The sequence below is a fragment of the Solanum verrucosum genome, unplaced genomic scaffold, assembly GCF_900185275.1.
Source record: "Solanum verrucosum unplaced genomic scaffold, falcon-dt-bn FXZP01000138.1, whole genome shotgun sequence".
In the NCBI taxonomy this organism is placed as follows: domain Eukaryota; kingdom Viridiplantae; phylum Streptophyta; class Magnoliopsida; order Solanales; family Solanaceae; genus Solanum; species Solanum verrucosum.
Genome location: NW_026020134.1, coordinates 531,687 through 547,617, shown reverse-complemented (window position 1 = coordinate 547,617; position 15,931 = coordinate 531,687). Strand labels below are relative to the sequence as shown.

Genomic DNA, 15,931 nt, shown 5'->3' with positions numbered 1-15,931 from the left:
AATTTGAAAAATGAAAAATGTCTCAACAATTTAATTAATATGAAATGGAGGGAGTAATATTACCCCCTATTATTTATTGTTTTCTTAAAGAGTGTGTCAAGTCAATAGTGGACAACTATTGTTGGACAGAGGGAGTATTACTTTTCTCATACTACCAATTAGTAGTACTCCCTCTGTCCCATATTAACTAACCACCTTTCTAAAAATACATGTCCCAAATTATTTGATCACTTACTAAATCAAGACAAAATTAATCAAAAAAAATTATACTTTACCCCTTTAATTAATATCATCATCATGCTTAATGTTCCCGTAATTTCTTTTTGGAAGCTTAAACAAATTAAAGTTCCTAGAATTTATCTTTCCAAAGAGTTCATTAAATATTTAATTACTCATTTAATTTGTACTCTTGCTTTCACCCACTTTGGAGTACTTGTACTGTCATCATAAATTATCTTAATATCCATCAATATAGATAAAGGATAAATTAGTCAAATTGATCATTTTATTTGTGGTTTCTTAAATACCGTATAAAATAGAATATAATCAGTTATTATGGGACCGAGGGAGTATTAAATAACTACATAAAATAGTTGTAGACTAATTTAGAGTTTAACAATATCTTTAATAAGGTTTTAAGTTTAGTAAAATACATTTATATTAAAGTTCTCTTAAGGGGTGTGGTAGGTCATCAGAGATAGGGCGAAGCTAGGTGGGGGTTCGTGGGTTCGGACGAACCTAGTAGCTTTTTCGTAGACCCTATATTTGTACTAGAAATTTAAGTAATAACTTGTGAACTCCTAACAAAACTGATTGACAACTCAATGATAAAGAAGGAGAAGGAAATTTAGAACCCCCAAACTTCTAATACTGGCTCCGCCTCTGAATTTATTCAGAAATCGCGTAATATGAAATAGGAAATGTACATTCTATATAATTTTAGTTTAAGACCATTAACTTCAAAAAAAATCTTTTACTTTCTTAAGTTTCATGGCAACTCAAACTTTACAAACATATTGCAACGAAGTATCATTTATCTTCAAAAGGAAGCTCATAACGCCACTTATATATATAGTAACATTTCTTCTTTTTGTCTTTTGAGAAACTTTTTGCATGTCTAGAGTAAAGGTGTGCATTGGTCAGTTCAATTCAATTTTATGTATTATTGATTTTCAGTTTTTAAATATGTTAAATCAATAATCAAACCAATAAGATATTTTTTATTGATTTAACGGATATTGGACCTTAACGGTTCAATTTTCGGTTTAACAAATAAGAAAATACTCATAAAATAAATATATGACTTCTCCAATAATTTGACGACATGACAATAATATAACTTTACATAATGCTCATAAAATAGAAATAATAATGATTAATATAAAAAGAACTATACTAGTGCAACACAAATGAAAAAAAACTAAGACAATATATATATATATATATATATATATATATATATATATATATATATATATATATATATATATAAAATGCGAATTGAAGACTAAAGGGCAAATGTATAGTAACCAGTAAGTGTAAGGTAATGATATTAATATTTAATATTTAATATTTAATATTTATAAAGGAGTAAATTAGTAAATTACTGCAGTCTTAATGGATTATCGATTTACCTAATAATCTAAAATTAAATAACTAATAACCCGATAATTTTTTTAATAAAACCATTAAAAATCAGTTAATTCAATAATCCAATAATAATAAACCAATAACACTATTTTTTATTCAATTTATTGATCGGTTCAATTTTTACACACTCCTAATCCATAAAAGTCGATCATACGAAGAAAAAAAAATGGACAGAAAGCTATCTAGAATATTATGAACAGCTTGTTGGAAGCACTTGCAAAATCAACGTGGAACAATTGGAATATTCTCTAAGTTTACATGGCTAGAGAATAAGTCGATAAAGCTAGGATCATTTGGTACGCATGATGGGATAAACAAAAATATTTCACTAAATTATTTTATATTACTTTTTATATAAAATTGTAATTTCATCATATTAATACAAGTGATAGAGTAAAATAATTTCAAAATTATCTAATATCTAAATAAGTTAATAACAAATTTTATACTAAAATCATTATCCTTGCGATCACGTCGAATGTATGTGACTCATCGTGGGTAACTTCAAAAGCTTAACCACGAATGAAAGGGGAAGTTCCAAAAAGATGGATAAGTAGGACCCTCTTAACTTTACTAGCCTAATACTTTCATCCCCACATTTAAAAAAAAAATAAAAAAATTGATAATATTTTTATATTTAGACAAGTGTTAATTTAAAACTTCTCACTTTAATCTTAATAACAAATTCTTATAACCACAAAAATATCGTGTCATGATTAAGATCATAACTTCTTGTCCAGTCATATAACATGAAAAGAAAGAGTTACAATAATAGAACTATTTGTACAATCCGGGTAATTGAAATTAAGATTAGTTGCTCTTAGAACACTTATCAGGTGACACTTTTCGATTTTCGAAAGATATCTTTAAAACTAAATAGGATTAGATTAACTCCATCTCTTAGAATCAAAATTTTAGACATTCGAAAACTATAATAGTGTTATATGTTATTAGTTGCAACTTTGAGATCACAACTCACTAAGTCATAATTCAAAAAAAGTAAACAAAGTTACCAATGGCAGTATCAACAGCCCCAACAGCAACAACTTCAAGCCTTAGCTTCTCCCACTTGTCCTTTTTCCAACACAAAAAGACTTCATTTTTGTGCACAAAAAACAGCATAGTAAAGAGAAAATGTGAACACAGGGGAGTTCATGTGAAGTGCATGGTTTTGGAAAAAAGTAGTGCAGGAGAGGCTAAAAAGACTAAGAGACAAAGTGTGTATAAGCTGCAGACCTTAACTAGCTGGCTGTTGAAACAAGAACAAGATGGGATTATTGATGCTGAACTTACTATTGTTCTTTCGAGTATTTCGATGGCTTGTAAGCAGATTGCTTCTCTGGTTCAAAGAGCTGGAATTTCCAAACTTACTGGAGTTCATGGTGCTTTTAATGCTCATGGAGAGGACCAAAAGAAGCTTGATGTTGTCTCTAACGAGGTTTGTTAGTTTAACCGTTTAGTATTTGAAATTTGCTGGCTTGACTAATCTGGATACTTACTGAATTGCACAATAAAGGGTAAAGTGCTTCCTACTTAAAGGTTCTTGAATTTCAAGGTTTGAACCCGAGATCTTTAGTTAAGAGTACAGAGATTCCAACTATCCCACCAAAACTCGGAGGAAGCTCATTCTGGTAGTTAGTACATCTAACTAGGACTTTCACTAACTCCAAATCAATAAGATCATCTTATGTTGTTCTACAAGTGTGATTTTGATTATATTTATTTGTTGCCTCAGTAGTTTGAGGTTCTTGCAGTAAGATGTTAACATAGGAAGATTCAAGATAAACGTTTAGAGTATTAGTAGTATGGCATATTGAGCTAGATGTTAATGAAGGTTGATGTTTATGGCTTGGCCAGGTATTCTCTAATTGTCTGAGAGCGAGTGGTCGGACAGGGATTATAGCATCGGAGGAAGAGGATGTACCAGTGGCAGTAGAGGAGAGTTACTATGGGAACTATATCGTGGTTTTTGATCCTCTTGATGGATCATCAAATATTGATGCTGCTGTATCTACTGGCTCTATCTTTGGTATATACACTCCAAATGATGATTGTCTCCTTGATCTTGAAGATTCTACCACGGTATGTACCGGAGTACCTATGTATCCTCTCTTATCGAGATTCAGGAGAAGTAGGATCTTTTATTGTCATGCTTGTTATATATGCTAGATACTTGCTATAATCATTTTTGTCTATCTAGTTATGAATTGTATCAGATTGATTGGCTCTATGGTGCCTAATTTTTCGTCTGAATAGTTAGCCATATCGAATACACATGTTCAAAATTGCAGCTTGACACTGTGGAGCAGAGGTGCATAGTGAATGTGTGCCAACCAGGGAACAATCTTCTTGCAGCAGGGTACTGCATGTACTCGAGCTCAGTGATCTTTGTGCTCACGTTGGGAAATGGTGTTTTTTCTTTCACGTTGGATCCAATGTTTGGAGAATTCATCCTGACTCAAGAAAACATCCAAATACCAAAGGCTGGAAAGATCTACGCGTTCAATGAAGGAAACTACCAGTTATGGGATGACAGGTTGAAGAAGTACATCGATCATTTGAAGGACCCCGGTCCTAGTGGTAAGCCTTACTCAGCCAGATACATTGGCAGTTTGGTTGGTGATTTTCATAGGACTCTTTTATATGGTGGTATTTATGGCTACCCGAGAAACAAGAAGAGCAGGAACGGGAAGTTGAGGCTTTTGTATGAGTGTGCCCCAATGAGCTTTATTGTGGAACAAGCCGGTGGCAAAGGATCGGATGGCCAACAAAGAATTCTTGATATGCAACCAGTTGAGGTGAGTACAAACTGACTGCTACATCTTCTGTCAACAAGCTAAGTATGTTAGTTAATTTTTTTACTACCGTTTCTCTCTTTGCAGATACATCAACGCGTTCCGTTGTACATTGGAAGCATAGAAGAAGTTGAAAAATTGGAAAAGTACTTATCTTAATACAGATGTGAACTGAAGGGGATATTCATTACTTTTTCAACTACTTTAGTTTTGTAAGCAAACAAAACACATGAAGAGCTGTAAATTTGTATATTACTTGAAATGAAGAGCTGTAAACAAAGCCTTGGATGATTATAGAGTCTTGAAAAGCTTTGCAGTGATTCAATTCACTATACAGTTGGAGTGGTACTTATACGCCATATATTTTTAAAATTTTGCAAACATCGAGTAGCTTTAGTCGCCTCGAGCTCGAGGCTCAATGGACTGAATTGGAATAGTGTTGGTGAGGAGTTTAGTTGAGACAGAACACAAATAGAATAGGTTGAGATAGTTTATAACCATCTTTTTTGTTTTTGTCTTAATTTTTTTAAACTAGCTTAGTTTTTTAGAAGCCCAAAAAGGTCTTGTCTTCATGTGACGTATAGGTCATGGGTTCGAGACGTGAAATCATTCACCTATACTTGCATCAAGATAAGCTGCTTACATCACCCCTAGGGGTGCGGCCCTTCCTCAAACCCTGCATAAATACAAGATGTTTCGTGCACTGAACTACCCTTTTATATATCCAATGTGAGAGACTCTTTTAGCATTGAAATTATGGATCTTTTTGTCTTTCAAATAACCTACTGAATGAGCTTGAGGACATGAATTCACAGTACCATAATCAAAAGCTTGGCAAGTTAAATAGATTTTGAGCAAAAATATGACTTTGTTGGCATTGACAATTATCCTTTCCTCGAAAGAACTTCTGATTTTCCCAAGTTTCTCTTTTAAGTCCAAAGATTGCATCTTTTATTTGCATTAAAAGTGAAATCATCTTTCTGTTAGGTTTGTAGGGACACCCCAATTTGATCCCTTGAATTTTCAGCCACATATCTTTTGATCTTCAAGCAAGTTGCTCTTTAGTATTTTGGACCTTTAGATATTGTTGTGACAAAATTATGTTCACACAATTGTCAAAAGGGAAAAAGATAAGCAGGCAACACCAGTTGTCAATTCAGAGATAGAGAGAAAAAAATGGCTGAAGCTCTTCTTGGAACCAAATGCTCAAGCTCTTCTTCCATTTCTCATCTCTCTCCTAATTTCCATCTCTTCCCCACCAATATCAAGAGATCACAACATCTCATCCATGGCAGTTTCAGTCCTAATTCAAGAATTCGCTGCGAAGCAGCAAGCTTGGAAGGAGCAAAAACAGCTCCAGCACAGATCAAGAAACCGAAAAACAGATATGAAATGGTAAACTTGACAACATGGTTGTTGCAGCAAGAACAAGCAGGAAACATAGATGCAGAATTAGCCATAGTTCTTTCAAGCATATCACTAGCCTGCAAGCAAATCGCATCGCTTTTACAAAGGTCTAGTATTGTTAACATTACAGGAACTCAAGGCACTGTTAATATCCAAGGTGAAGATCAGAAGAAACTTGATGTTATATCTAATGAGGTTTGTTAATTTTTTTTTACCTTCTAACACTTAGATTATTGTGAAGTTTAGTGCACTGATCAGTAAAAATGTAATCTTTGAGTGTTGTAGTTGTTCTGCAATTGTCTAAGATCAAGTGGGAGGACAGGGATTATAGCATCAGAGGAAGAAGATGTACCAGTGGCAGTTGAAGAAACTTATTCTGGAAATTATATTGTAGTGTTTGACCCCATTGATGGATCTGCTAACATTGACATTGCCTTGACCACTGGATCAATTTTTGGAATTTATGGTCCAGATCAGCAATGCCTTGTAGATATGGATGATGATTCCACGGTAATCTCGCAATTCTAACATGAAACTTAAGTACAAGTTGGGGTCGGCTATATGAATCCTCATTGTCCATGTCACTCCGTTTATACTCATTTCAATACAATGTTGCATAAGATGAAATTGAAAAGCAATGTTTTATTTTATTTTGGATTTTCAGATTGATCAAGCCAGGGAGAAGTGTATAGTCAGTGTTTGTCAGCCAGGGAGCAATTTAGTAGCAGCAGGATATTGTCTTTATTCAAGTTCAGTGGTCTACACACTCTCGGTAGGAAACGGAGTATATGCATTTACTTTAGACCCTGCATATGGAGAATTTGTTTTGACACATGAAGATATCAAAATACCAAAGGCTGGAAGGATCTATTCCTTTAATGAGGGAAACTATGATCTCTGGGATGAGAAATTGCAGAGTTATCTTGACCACTTAAAGCAACCAGGTCCTAATGGCAAGCCATATTCAGGCCGTTACATAGGTTGTCTCGTGGGTGAAATCCATAGAATGTTGTTGTATGGCGGGATTTATGGAAATCCTAAGAACAAGAACAGCAAAAATGGGAACTTGAGGCTATTGTACGAGTGTGCACCCATGAGCTATATCGTAGAACAAGCTGGTGGCAAATCAACAGATGGCAACCAAAGGATACTGGAAATCATGCCTGAGCAGGTAAATTTGAAAATTTACATTCAGGGAAAACATAAATTAAGATTCTTTAACAGTATTTAGTTGAAGATTGAATTTAAGGTGTAGGTGGTGTGATATAACGATTAAAAAATGAGCAACGTAATGTGGAACGACAGCTCAAACATCATAGTAGTGTCTTTTTCAGTTTTTCGTAAGCCCATAGGACCTTAATTACTTTTCTTTGATGCAGATACATCAGCGAACGCCTATTTTTATTGGAAGCCCAGAAGAAATTGAGAAGCTGGAAAAGTACCTAGCCTGAAAACTATCTCATTTGATGTATCATCTGATGTGATGCAAGTTATGTACCATAAACATTTTAGTTTATCAAACGACGAAATGTACCTAAGAGGCTTCTATCTTACTCAAAATCCATCTTATATTTTACAAATGAATGAATATTTGAAATTTAGAACTTGAAAAGGTAATTCTATTGGATTTCATAAATAAGGTCAGCTGTGATGAATTCTAGCATGTCAGCCTCCATATTGATCTGTTGAAGAATTTAGTCAATTTCTTGCACACAAGTTGTAATGTCTCGAGCTTCTGTTACTCTTAACTGCAAAGATGTAAAATGATACAGAATCGATTAGTCTTATGGCCTCTATTAGCTCTTTGTACAAAACAAAAAGTAAAGCTGAAAGTGAAGCAACTACCACTTACCAGGACTTAAAAGTTGGATACGTTTGGTAACCGATTTCACAGTTTTCACAGTATCTGAACCTGAAGAATCAATGATAAAATTGAAATATATGTAGATCACTTTCACATGAAAGAAGTTTACATTCAATTGTACAGTCAAGAATTCCCTTTTACCTAGTAAACTTGTATCTTTCTCTGAAAAGACTTTGGTAACTGTCGAGGAAATCTGTGATGTTATTTGGTTTCCATCAATGTTGACATTTCCAGACTCATATGGTGACCTGTGCATTAAACATTAGATGGAAACTTAGCTTCTGTAGATAAGCTGGCATTATGGATGTAACAAGAAATCTTTCTTCATGGACAGAAAAACAAGAAATTATACCCTGAAAAGGACTCTGGAGAAAAGTCCAGTTTGTCCTGGCAAGAATGATCAACCCCTTGTACATCAATGTCGAAATGATGCAGCAGCTCAGAAAGATTAAAATTCTCACCCAGAAGATCCAAATTAGATAAATCCAAGTCAAAAGTATCTCCTTCCTTCTCAGAATCAGATGTTGAAACCGTGTCAGGAATGTCTGAGGCATCAAAATCTAACCTACCTTTTACTTGATCTCTCCTCACAGACCTAGTCAAGTTTGCTTTAACTGGTGAGGAAGTCGAAACACAGTGATTTCTTTCTATGGAATAGTATGCTATTTGTTTGGTGGGGGTCACTTGAATTGTTTCTGAAGAGATTATCATGTGGTTAGTCGACATTAGATGAGAGGGAGTAGCTTCTTTGATGGAAGTTGCTGTTGAACAAATTCCAAGCGGGGATATAGATTTGTCAGTTTGGGATGAAGATTCTATTGGAGGTGTCTTGGGGTCAGAATAATTAGTTAGAGGGGACTGAATGGGGTGGTCTGACAAACACTTGGCATTGTTAGATCCTTGGACTGGTGACCTTTTGGGTTCATCAATGGGATCTGATGGCTGAATTGCTGAGCTCTTCAAATTGTTGTTATGCTTATCATCTTGTGGCATTGCACTAGCACCTGCAAGAAAAGGGTACTGACTACTCAGTGATCACCGTAAGATTAAAATATGAGATTCATAAAGTCTAACATCAATAAAATTTACCTTTAAGTAGCAACTGATTGGTGGGTGACCGTGTACGAGATTTTTTGGCAGTTATGGAAACATCCTTGGACCCTTTTCTTTTTGAAGCTGTCGGGATGGAAACTGGAGTAGTAAGTTTCATCGTATCAGCAGCAGTGTTGGAAGGTGTTGATGCTGACATAAGAACTGGACTAGTGTATGCAGAACAATAACCTGATAAATTTGATAATGATTAATGTCACTACAGAAATTGTCCAAAATAAGTGGTCTAAGAATGGATTGTCTTCTGATACTTGCATTTAAGGAATAGTATAGGCATTTTGAACATGGAATAGTAGATCTTTCAGGTAAAAAACAATGGATCATTATTGTATCATGGGAATGACACAAACTCAATCCTATCTTGTTAATGGTGATGCTACATCCCTATTTTTTTCCTTCCAAGTCCTGCAACTCTATCTGTGAATATATGTCCAATCCGCAACAATATAATATAAGCACAATGGACTTTATTGAGGAGCCAAATTTAGTAAGACATCAAGCAAATGCTTTACTGCGTATTGCAATTGCCTAATTTGACTATCACATCCGTGTATAGAAAAACAAAGTTTTGAGAGGTTAGATAGGTTGTTTGTGTTGAAATTAAATGTTAGTTGATTGAAAGAGTCAAAAGAAGAAGAAAATCCAACTTAAGTTCATCAGTCATAACTGAAAAACTACTGGTACAAGCTTAATGCAAAGCCAATAGGAAACATCATGATGTGTGCGCCTACAACATCATCCTTCAAGTTAATACAGAGACTATGTTAAGGTCTTAAGGATTTATAAATACAAGGATGTCTCCATATGATGTTGTTAATGTTTTCTTTTTTTGTATGTTTTATATTGGTTTTCATATTAGTTGTCATGTTTTCTTCATTTCATATTTCCTCATTCATAATTATTTTTATTTGATTCATTTGAACCAAGGGTCTTTTGGAAACAGCATCTCTATCTCCATGAAGTACGACTAAGATTTGCTTATGCTTTACCTCCCCAGACTTCAGTTATGGTCTATGAAATTACACTGGATATGTTGTTGATGTTGTAAAGATCCCATATAACACTAATGAAAAAGTATAACAAACACATAGACAATTATATAGAACTCTTTGGTGAGGATAGCTAAAATAGCAATAAAAAGACCAGAATTGAAACCTGCTGAAATTGGTGAAGACCCAATAGCTTGTTGGAGCAAAGGGCCTGAATTGGGCATTGAAGAAGCAGGCACTGGGGCAGACAGCAGCAGATTTGCACTTGCATTATAACCATTCATAACTTCTTGCATCCCTCTTAACAAATTCTGAACCTGCAATTTTTCTTGCTCTAAAAACACTTTCTGCTCTTTCAAACATATGTACTCATCCAACATTGCTCCTAAACTCAATAAACTCCTAGGCGCCTGTTCAAATATCACAAAACATAAAACCAAAAACAATTACAAAAAAAATCAAGCTCTCAATATAATTTATTAATACATAAAACAGTCGCAAACCCAGACTTAAACACTATAGGTTCTAAAATCAATAGTAGATCTAAATCCATATAGTTTCAAAGCAATGAAAATACATAAATCTTAAATTTTGGATACGCTTTGATAGGATCTACCAATGTATGTGAATTTATTACCTCATTGACGGGTAATTTGGATAGGAGAATTGAAGCTTCGGAGCGGAAAGTGGAGCGGGTTTCGGTGAAATGGTTATCGGAGAGGTAACGATCGACGATGAAAGCAACTTGGACAGGAGTTACTTTTCCTTTGCCTATGTTTTCAGGTTTTTTTGGTTTGGTTTGCTTCCCCATTTTCGATTTCTGCATCTGTGCGAATTAAGCAGAAATCGGAGAAGAAGAAGGAAGAAAAATGAGCGGAGAATTTTTGGGGGGAAATTGCAGTGACTTGTTGGAGTTATGAATAAGGAGGGAAAGGGCAGGAGAATGTGAAGGACTTTATAATAAGCGCGGGACTATCTCAAAACAAAACAAAAAGGTAAAAAAGTTCTTTAAAAAAAATGAAAAAGCGGTAAAACAACATAAGAATATAAATATATATTTATATTTAGAAACTACAAAAAAAAAAAAGTAGTATTTCTTTAGTTTTATTTTTAAATTTTGTGATCCTAAATTAAAGGTATGTCAATTGTAATAAAATATTTTTTAATATTGTGACATTAAACATGTTATATAGAGAATTGAAAATTAAAGTGTTGTCAGAAAAGAAAAAAGATCATTCTTTTTTAAATAGACTAAAAAAAGTAATTTATTATTTTTTTAAAATGAAGAAAATAATAATTAATAATTCAAAATATTTAAAAAATAATGATGAAAGAAAATATACTTTGACTATCCAAATACTTCCTCTAATCCAACATAAATGAATTTTTGGAGTGTTGCAGATCTTTAAAGAAAATTAATTAAATGACACTAACTAAAGAATTAATTTGTCAATATTACCTCTTTGTTACTTCCCCAACCTTTTTTTAAAACTAGGTACTCCCTTTTCATTTGTCCCTAATTATTTGTCTACTTTTAAATTAACACACTTATTAAGAAAATAATTATGGACATAGTAAATTTACCATTTTATCCTAATTAATTGTGAAGTTGATGAATTAAATGAGATTTTCAAGAAGTTTTACCTTTTTCAAAATTGATTAATTGAGAATATAATAGGTAAAAAAAACTTGTCCTTTCTTGATTTGTCAAAATTGACAAGTAAAAAAGAAAAATTGGACAAGTAATTAAGAATAGAGGGAGTAGTTGAAAGCATCATTAAAGAGAGTAATTCTGATGAAAAAAAATTAATTAATACATCTTTAAACTGAAAATATCATTTATTTTGAACCATAAAAATGCTCCAAGGTGTAAATCCTCTTCAATTCACCTCTGACTAGCTCCAGTTTTTCCGTAGATTTATTTTTCTAAAAACTAAAATTATATATATATATATATATATATATATATATATATATTCATTAAATTTGATTTTTTTAAAAACTTCCAAAAGTTAGCCCAGACTACATTTTGGGTGAAATTTCACTTCCACTCATAAAACTTTAAATTTTTTTCAAGTATAATGCATATTCAAACACAATATTAAATTTTGAAAACTATTTTTTCCAAACAACTTCAAAAACTCAAAATATATAACCAAACGCTAGCTAGCTACGTCTATTTCATACACTTTTATATTGAAGTGTTTGACACCTATTTTCATGAGAAAATCCGACAATAAAATAATAGTACATCAGATACCCTGATTAGGTAGAATTGAACTAAGTGCTAACAAAGTATATCATCCTTCAGGTCAACAAGCAAGCGTGGGTTTAAAATTGGTTGAGTAATGCTAGGCTCTGCAATGTCCAAAATCCAAACTTGGTTTCACCATGTCACTGAACAATACGTCCTACAATGTCATTATTTTAATGTCAATTAGGAGTCATTTGGTGTAGGATATAAGGTATAATAATACCTTACGTTTGATTGGAGGTATTAGGTATTCATGAGATTATTTATCACCATTTATACCTTAATAATGGGATAAGTTATCTCATATATCCTCGAATAGTTAATCCCGAAATAACTTACTCCCAACCATATGACCCCTTTGCAGATGTACTAATAACTTTTTCCATGTCTCTTTTGGTTATGATAAATGTATTTAGCAGAGTAGTCATTCATAATCTGATTTCTCTAATAAGTAATTGTCATTAATAATCGTAAAATAGACTACTTCACATGATAAGTTCAGCTAGATAAGCCTTGCAAATTTAAAACCTCAGTTGATTATGAGGTAAGAATTGCTAACAGATTCAAATAGTAAGACAGATCCAATTGAGGTAAATGAGTAAAGTGATGATAAATTAAACAGATCCACAATTTAAACTTTATCGAATATAAACTGCAAAATGCACATAGATCCAATTCTAAGGATAATGGTTGAACCAAATAAACAGGTTTCCGTAGATTAACTCCAGGGAACAAGCAAATAAAACATCTATGGAAAACTGCTTCATAAATTTCACAAAACTGCAAGTGCAATTTCATTCTCAACTTAATTGATTCAACCAGCTTGCTGGCTCATTCAAGTTTCAACCAGTGAGCCACAACCAACTTGGGACCTGCAAATCGAAGTCTTGTAAACACCAACAAATCAAGGTACTAACTACTAACCATGAAATAGAACAAGATATAGACAGCTATGTAAATAGAAATAGAAACTTAATAGTCATAAAACAAAGATAGAACACAACCGCCAGAATTAAAGTACTACTATTACAACACTGCAGATTGTCTTCGAAAAATTACAGGATAGCACTAGCTATCAAGACACATTACATTGCCATAGCCAAAAGACCATCAACAGGAAGTTGTGGTTTGGTATCATCCAAATTAATTCTCATTCACATCCTCTTCGTCTTCATCCTCGTAATATTCTCCCTCCTCATCAGCAGTGGCATCCTGGTACTGCTGATATTCAGAAACCAGATCATTCATGTTACTTTCTGCCTCAGTGAACTCCATCTCGTCCATTCCTTCCCCAGTGTACCAATGCAAGAAAGCTTTTCTCCTGAACATAGCTGTGAACTGCTCGCTCACACGCCTAAACATCTCTTGAATGGATGTTGAGTTCCCAATGAAGGTAGATGCCATTTTAAGCCCAGTTGGTGGGATATCACAAACAGTTGACTTGACATTGTTTGGAATCCACTCAACAAAGTAGGAAGAGTTCTTGTTTTGCACATTGAGCATCTGCTCATCCACTTCTTTCGTGCTCATTTTACCCCTGAACATAGCAGAGGCAGTCAAGTATCTTCCATGACGTGGGTCAGCTGCGCACATCATGTTCTTGGCATCCCACATTTGCTGTGTGAGCTCTGGCACTGTCAAAGCCCGGTATTGCTGAGAACCACGTGAAGTCAATGGTGCAAAACCAACCATGAAAAAGTGAAGCCTAGGGAATGGAATCAGATTCACGGCTAACTTCCTAAGATCAGAGTTCAACTGTCCAGGGAAACGCAAGCAACAGGTGACACCAGACATTGTAGCTGATATCAAATGATTTAGATCTCCAACTGTTCCATTCAAAAACGGAGATTAAAACAGTGAATATTATGATGGAACATGCTCCACAATAAGTTTCAACAACCAAACATATCAGATAATTCACAACTTCAAGGAGTTAAATTCAAAAACTAACAATAAATATCGAACATGGTCAGGTAACAACAATCAAATAGATGACGCAAAGAAAAGCACAATCGAGATGCTGAAATGACTTACAGCTTGGGGTGGTAAGCTTTAGGGTTCTGAAGCATATGTCATATAGAGCCTCGTTGTCGAGAACCATGCACTCATCAGCATTTTCAACCAATTGATGCACGGACAAGGTAGCATTATAAGGCTCAACAACGGTATCAGAAACCTTAGGTGAAGGGAAAACGGAGAAGGTAAGCATCATTCTGTCTGGGTATTCTTCTCTGATCTTTGAGATCAAAAGCGTTCCCATACCAGACCCTGTTCCTCCACCCAATGAATGGCACACTTGAAATCCTGGGAAAATCAAACAGAGAAAACGTCAACAAATCCATCAAATTGCACAGATCTACAACAACAACAACAACACATGAAAACAAAATGCTCTAAAAAATGCCTTAACACAAACCTTGAAGGCAGTCACAGTTCTCAGCTTCCTTACGAACAACATCGAGAACGGCATCAATCAATTCAGCACCTTCGGTGTAATGCCCCTTAGCCCAATTGTTACCAGCACCAGATTGTCCAAAAACAAAGTTATCAGGACGGAAGATCTGTCCATAAGGACCAGATCTGATACTGTCCATGGTACCAGGCTCCAGATCCATAAGAACAGCCCTAGGAACATACCTTCCACAGGTAGCCTCATTGTAATAGACATTAATTCTCTCAAGCTGGAGATCAGAATCACCAGCGTATCGTCCGGTAGAATCAATGCCGTGTTCGGCACAAACAACTTCCCAGAACTTGGCACCAATTTGGTTACCGCATTGTCCACCTTGAATATGAAGGATTTCACGCATTTTGAAACTGAAATCTGGAGAAAATATGCAGAAATGAAAGAGAAAATGTGTAGATCTAACAAAATTGAAACACAAATGAGAAGAGAAATAAATGCAGGGACAAAGGAGCGAGGGGGTGGGGTGTTTTATAGTGAGATTGAAAAGCGTTTTAGGGTTTGTAAGAAAGGGGCGGATGAGCTGTAACGGATAGTGAATTTACGGCACAGATCATTTTTAATTTTTTTTATCATTTTAGGAAGAATTTTGAAATTTGAAAATTAAGGGGACCAGTTGGATCAAGACTTCAGACTTGCATTGATTTTTTTCTCTTGCCACAAAGTGAGGAGCTTGGTAAGGTGTCCATTTTCGATTTTAAATATGTTAAAACTATTAATAAGATATTTTTATTGATGTATCGATTTAACTAATAAGAAATATTTATAAAATAAATATATGACTTCTAAAATAATTTGATGCGATAAAATAATAATGTAACTTCACAAACGCTCATAAAATTGAAAAAGTAATAACTAATATGAAAAGAATTATACAAGTGTAACATAGGAATAAGGGTGGGCAGAGTATGGTACGGTACAGTATTTGAAATTTTCGATATCATAATTTTGGTATACGGTTTTTAAAATATTATACCATTATCATACCAATTTAATTCGGTATGGTTCGATATATTGAAGTTCGATTTCGGTATTCTACGATATGGTAATCGGTAACCATAATTTGTTCAACTTCGACTGATATATACTCGTATAATAGATTATTATAACTTCGACAATTAAAAAAAGTGTCAATTGTATCATACTAACACATTATACATGTAGAAATATATATATGCCAAATAAAGTACAAACAAATCTTTTTGTTAATCAATTACTTCAAATACATTTTAATCAAAATAGAGTAGTCCAAGTTTTAACTTCTAAACATCTAGTTTATACTAATACAAGGTCTCATCTTTGTTAGTATTTTAATAATATATACATATATTAACTAAGTAACTATATACTTAGGTATGGTATTCGGTATTTCGGTATGTTATTTCTAAATACCAAATA

The 15,931-nt window shown here is 33.9% G+C and overlaps 5 protein-coding genes across 14 annotated transcripts in view; 3 read left to right on the top strand and 2 right to left on the bottom strand.

The window, feature by feature from the left end:
- LOC125827362 (GDP-Man:Man(3)GlcNAc(2)-PP-Dol alpha-1,2-mannosyltransferase) overlaps positions 1-15,931 on the top strand; it is a 267,662-nt gene that overhangs the window by 130,441 nt on the left and 121,290 nt on the right. The window lies entirely within an intron of this gene.
- LOC125827427 (fructose-1,6-bisphosphatase, chloroplastic-like) lies at positions 2,816-4,701 on the top strand. The gene is made up of 4 exons (XM_049506739.1): positions 2,816-3,088; positions 3,508-3,732; positions 3,942-4,448; positions 4,533-4,701. The coding sequence occupies exons 1-4, from the start codon at positions 2,816-2,818 to the stop codon at positions 4,602-4,604; spliced, it is 1,077 nt and encodes a 358-aa protein (XP_049362696.1). The 3' UTR covers positions 4,605-4,701.
- On the top strand, positions 5,525-7,436 carry LOC125827368 (fructose-1,6-bisphosphatase, chloroplastic-like). The gene is made up of 4 exons (XM_049506682.1): positions 5,525-6,047; positions 6,138-6,362; positions 6,517-7,023; positions 7,232-7,436. Exons 1-4 carry the CDS (start codon positions 5,622-5,624, stop codon positions 7,301-7,303), a joined length of 1,230 nt encoding a protein of 409 aa, XP_049362639.1. The 5' UTR covers positions 5,525-5,621; the 3' UTR covers positions 7,304-7,436.
- On the bottom strand, positions 7,417-10,641 carry LOC125827361 (uncharacterized). The gene is made up of 7 exons (XM_049506667.1): positions 10,453-10,641; positions 9,982-10,225; positions 8,806-8,997; positions 8,069-8,720; positions 7,858-7,964; positions 7,705-7,764; positions 7,417-7,600 (listed from the first exon to the last, which is right to left on the bottom strand). The coding sequence occupies exons 1-7, from the start codon at positions 10,639-10,641 to the stop codon at positions 7,551-7,553; spliced, it is 1,494 nt and encodes a 497-aa protein (XP_049362624.1). The 3' UTR covers positions 7,417-7,550.
- The window catches only part of LOC125827363 (tubulin beta-2 chain), a 461,890-nt gene continuing 458,959 nt past the window's right edge, over positions 13,001-15,931 (bottom strand). For all 10 annotated transcript variants that reach the window (XM_049506675.1, XM_049506676.1, XM_049506677.1 and 7 more), the window contains exons 2-4: positions 14,486-14,917; positions 14,104-14,373; positions 13,001-13,895 (exon numbers count right to left, since the gene is read on the bottom strand). In XM_049506675.1, the coding sequence (XP_049362632.1) occupies positions 13,213-13,895; positions 14,104-14,373; positions 14,486-14,879 (1,347 nt within the window). In that variant the 5' untranslated portion in view covers positions 14,880-14,917 and the 3' untranslated portion in view covers positions 13,001-13,212. The remainder of the gene's footprint in view (positions 13,896-14,103; positions 14,374-14,485; positions 14,918-15,931) is intronic.

Excerpts from the sequence above, each read along its gene's own strand:
- LOC125827368 (XM_049506682.1), top strand. The coding sequence starts at position 5,622 with ATGGCTGAAGCTCTTCTTGGAACCAAATGCTCAAGCTCTTCTTCCATT. Across the intron at positions 6,048-6,137 it reads TTGATGTTATATCTAATGAG|TTGTTCTGCAATTGTCTAAG; the intron begins GTTTGTTAATTT and ends TGAGTGTTGTAG. Across the intron at positions 6,363-6,516 it reads ATATGGATGATGATTCCACG|ATTGATCAAGCCAGGGAGAA; the intron begins GTAATCTCGCAA and ends TTGGATTTTCAG.
- LOC125827427 (XM_049506739.1), top strand. The coding sequence starts at position 2,816 with ATGGTTTTGGAAAAAAGTAGTGCAGGAGAGGCTAAAAAGACTAAGAGA. Across the intron at positions 3,733-3,941 it reads ATCTTGAAGATTCTACCACG|CTTGACACTGTGGAGCAGAG; the intron begins GTATGTACCGGA and ends TCAAAATTGCAG. Across the intron at positions 4,449-4,532 it reads TTGATATGCAACCAGTTGAG|ATACATCAACGCGTTCCGTT; the intron begins GTGAGTACAAAC and ends CTCTCTTTGCAG.
- LOC125827361 (XM_049506667.1), bottom strand. The coding sequence starts at position 10,641 with ATGCAGAAATCGAAAATGGGGAAGCAAACCAAACCAAAAAAACCTGAA. Across the intron at positions 8,998-9,981 it reads GTCTTCACCAATTTCAGCAG|GTTATTGTTCTGCATACACT; the intron begins GTTTCAATTCTG and ends CAAATTTATCAG. Across the intron at positions 7,965-8,068 it reads TCTCCAGAGTCCTTTTCAGG|GTCACCATATGAGTCTGGAA; the intron begins GTATAATTTCTT and ends TTTAATGCACAG.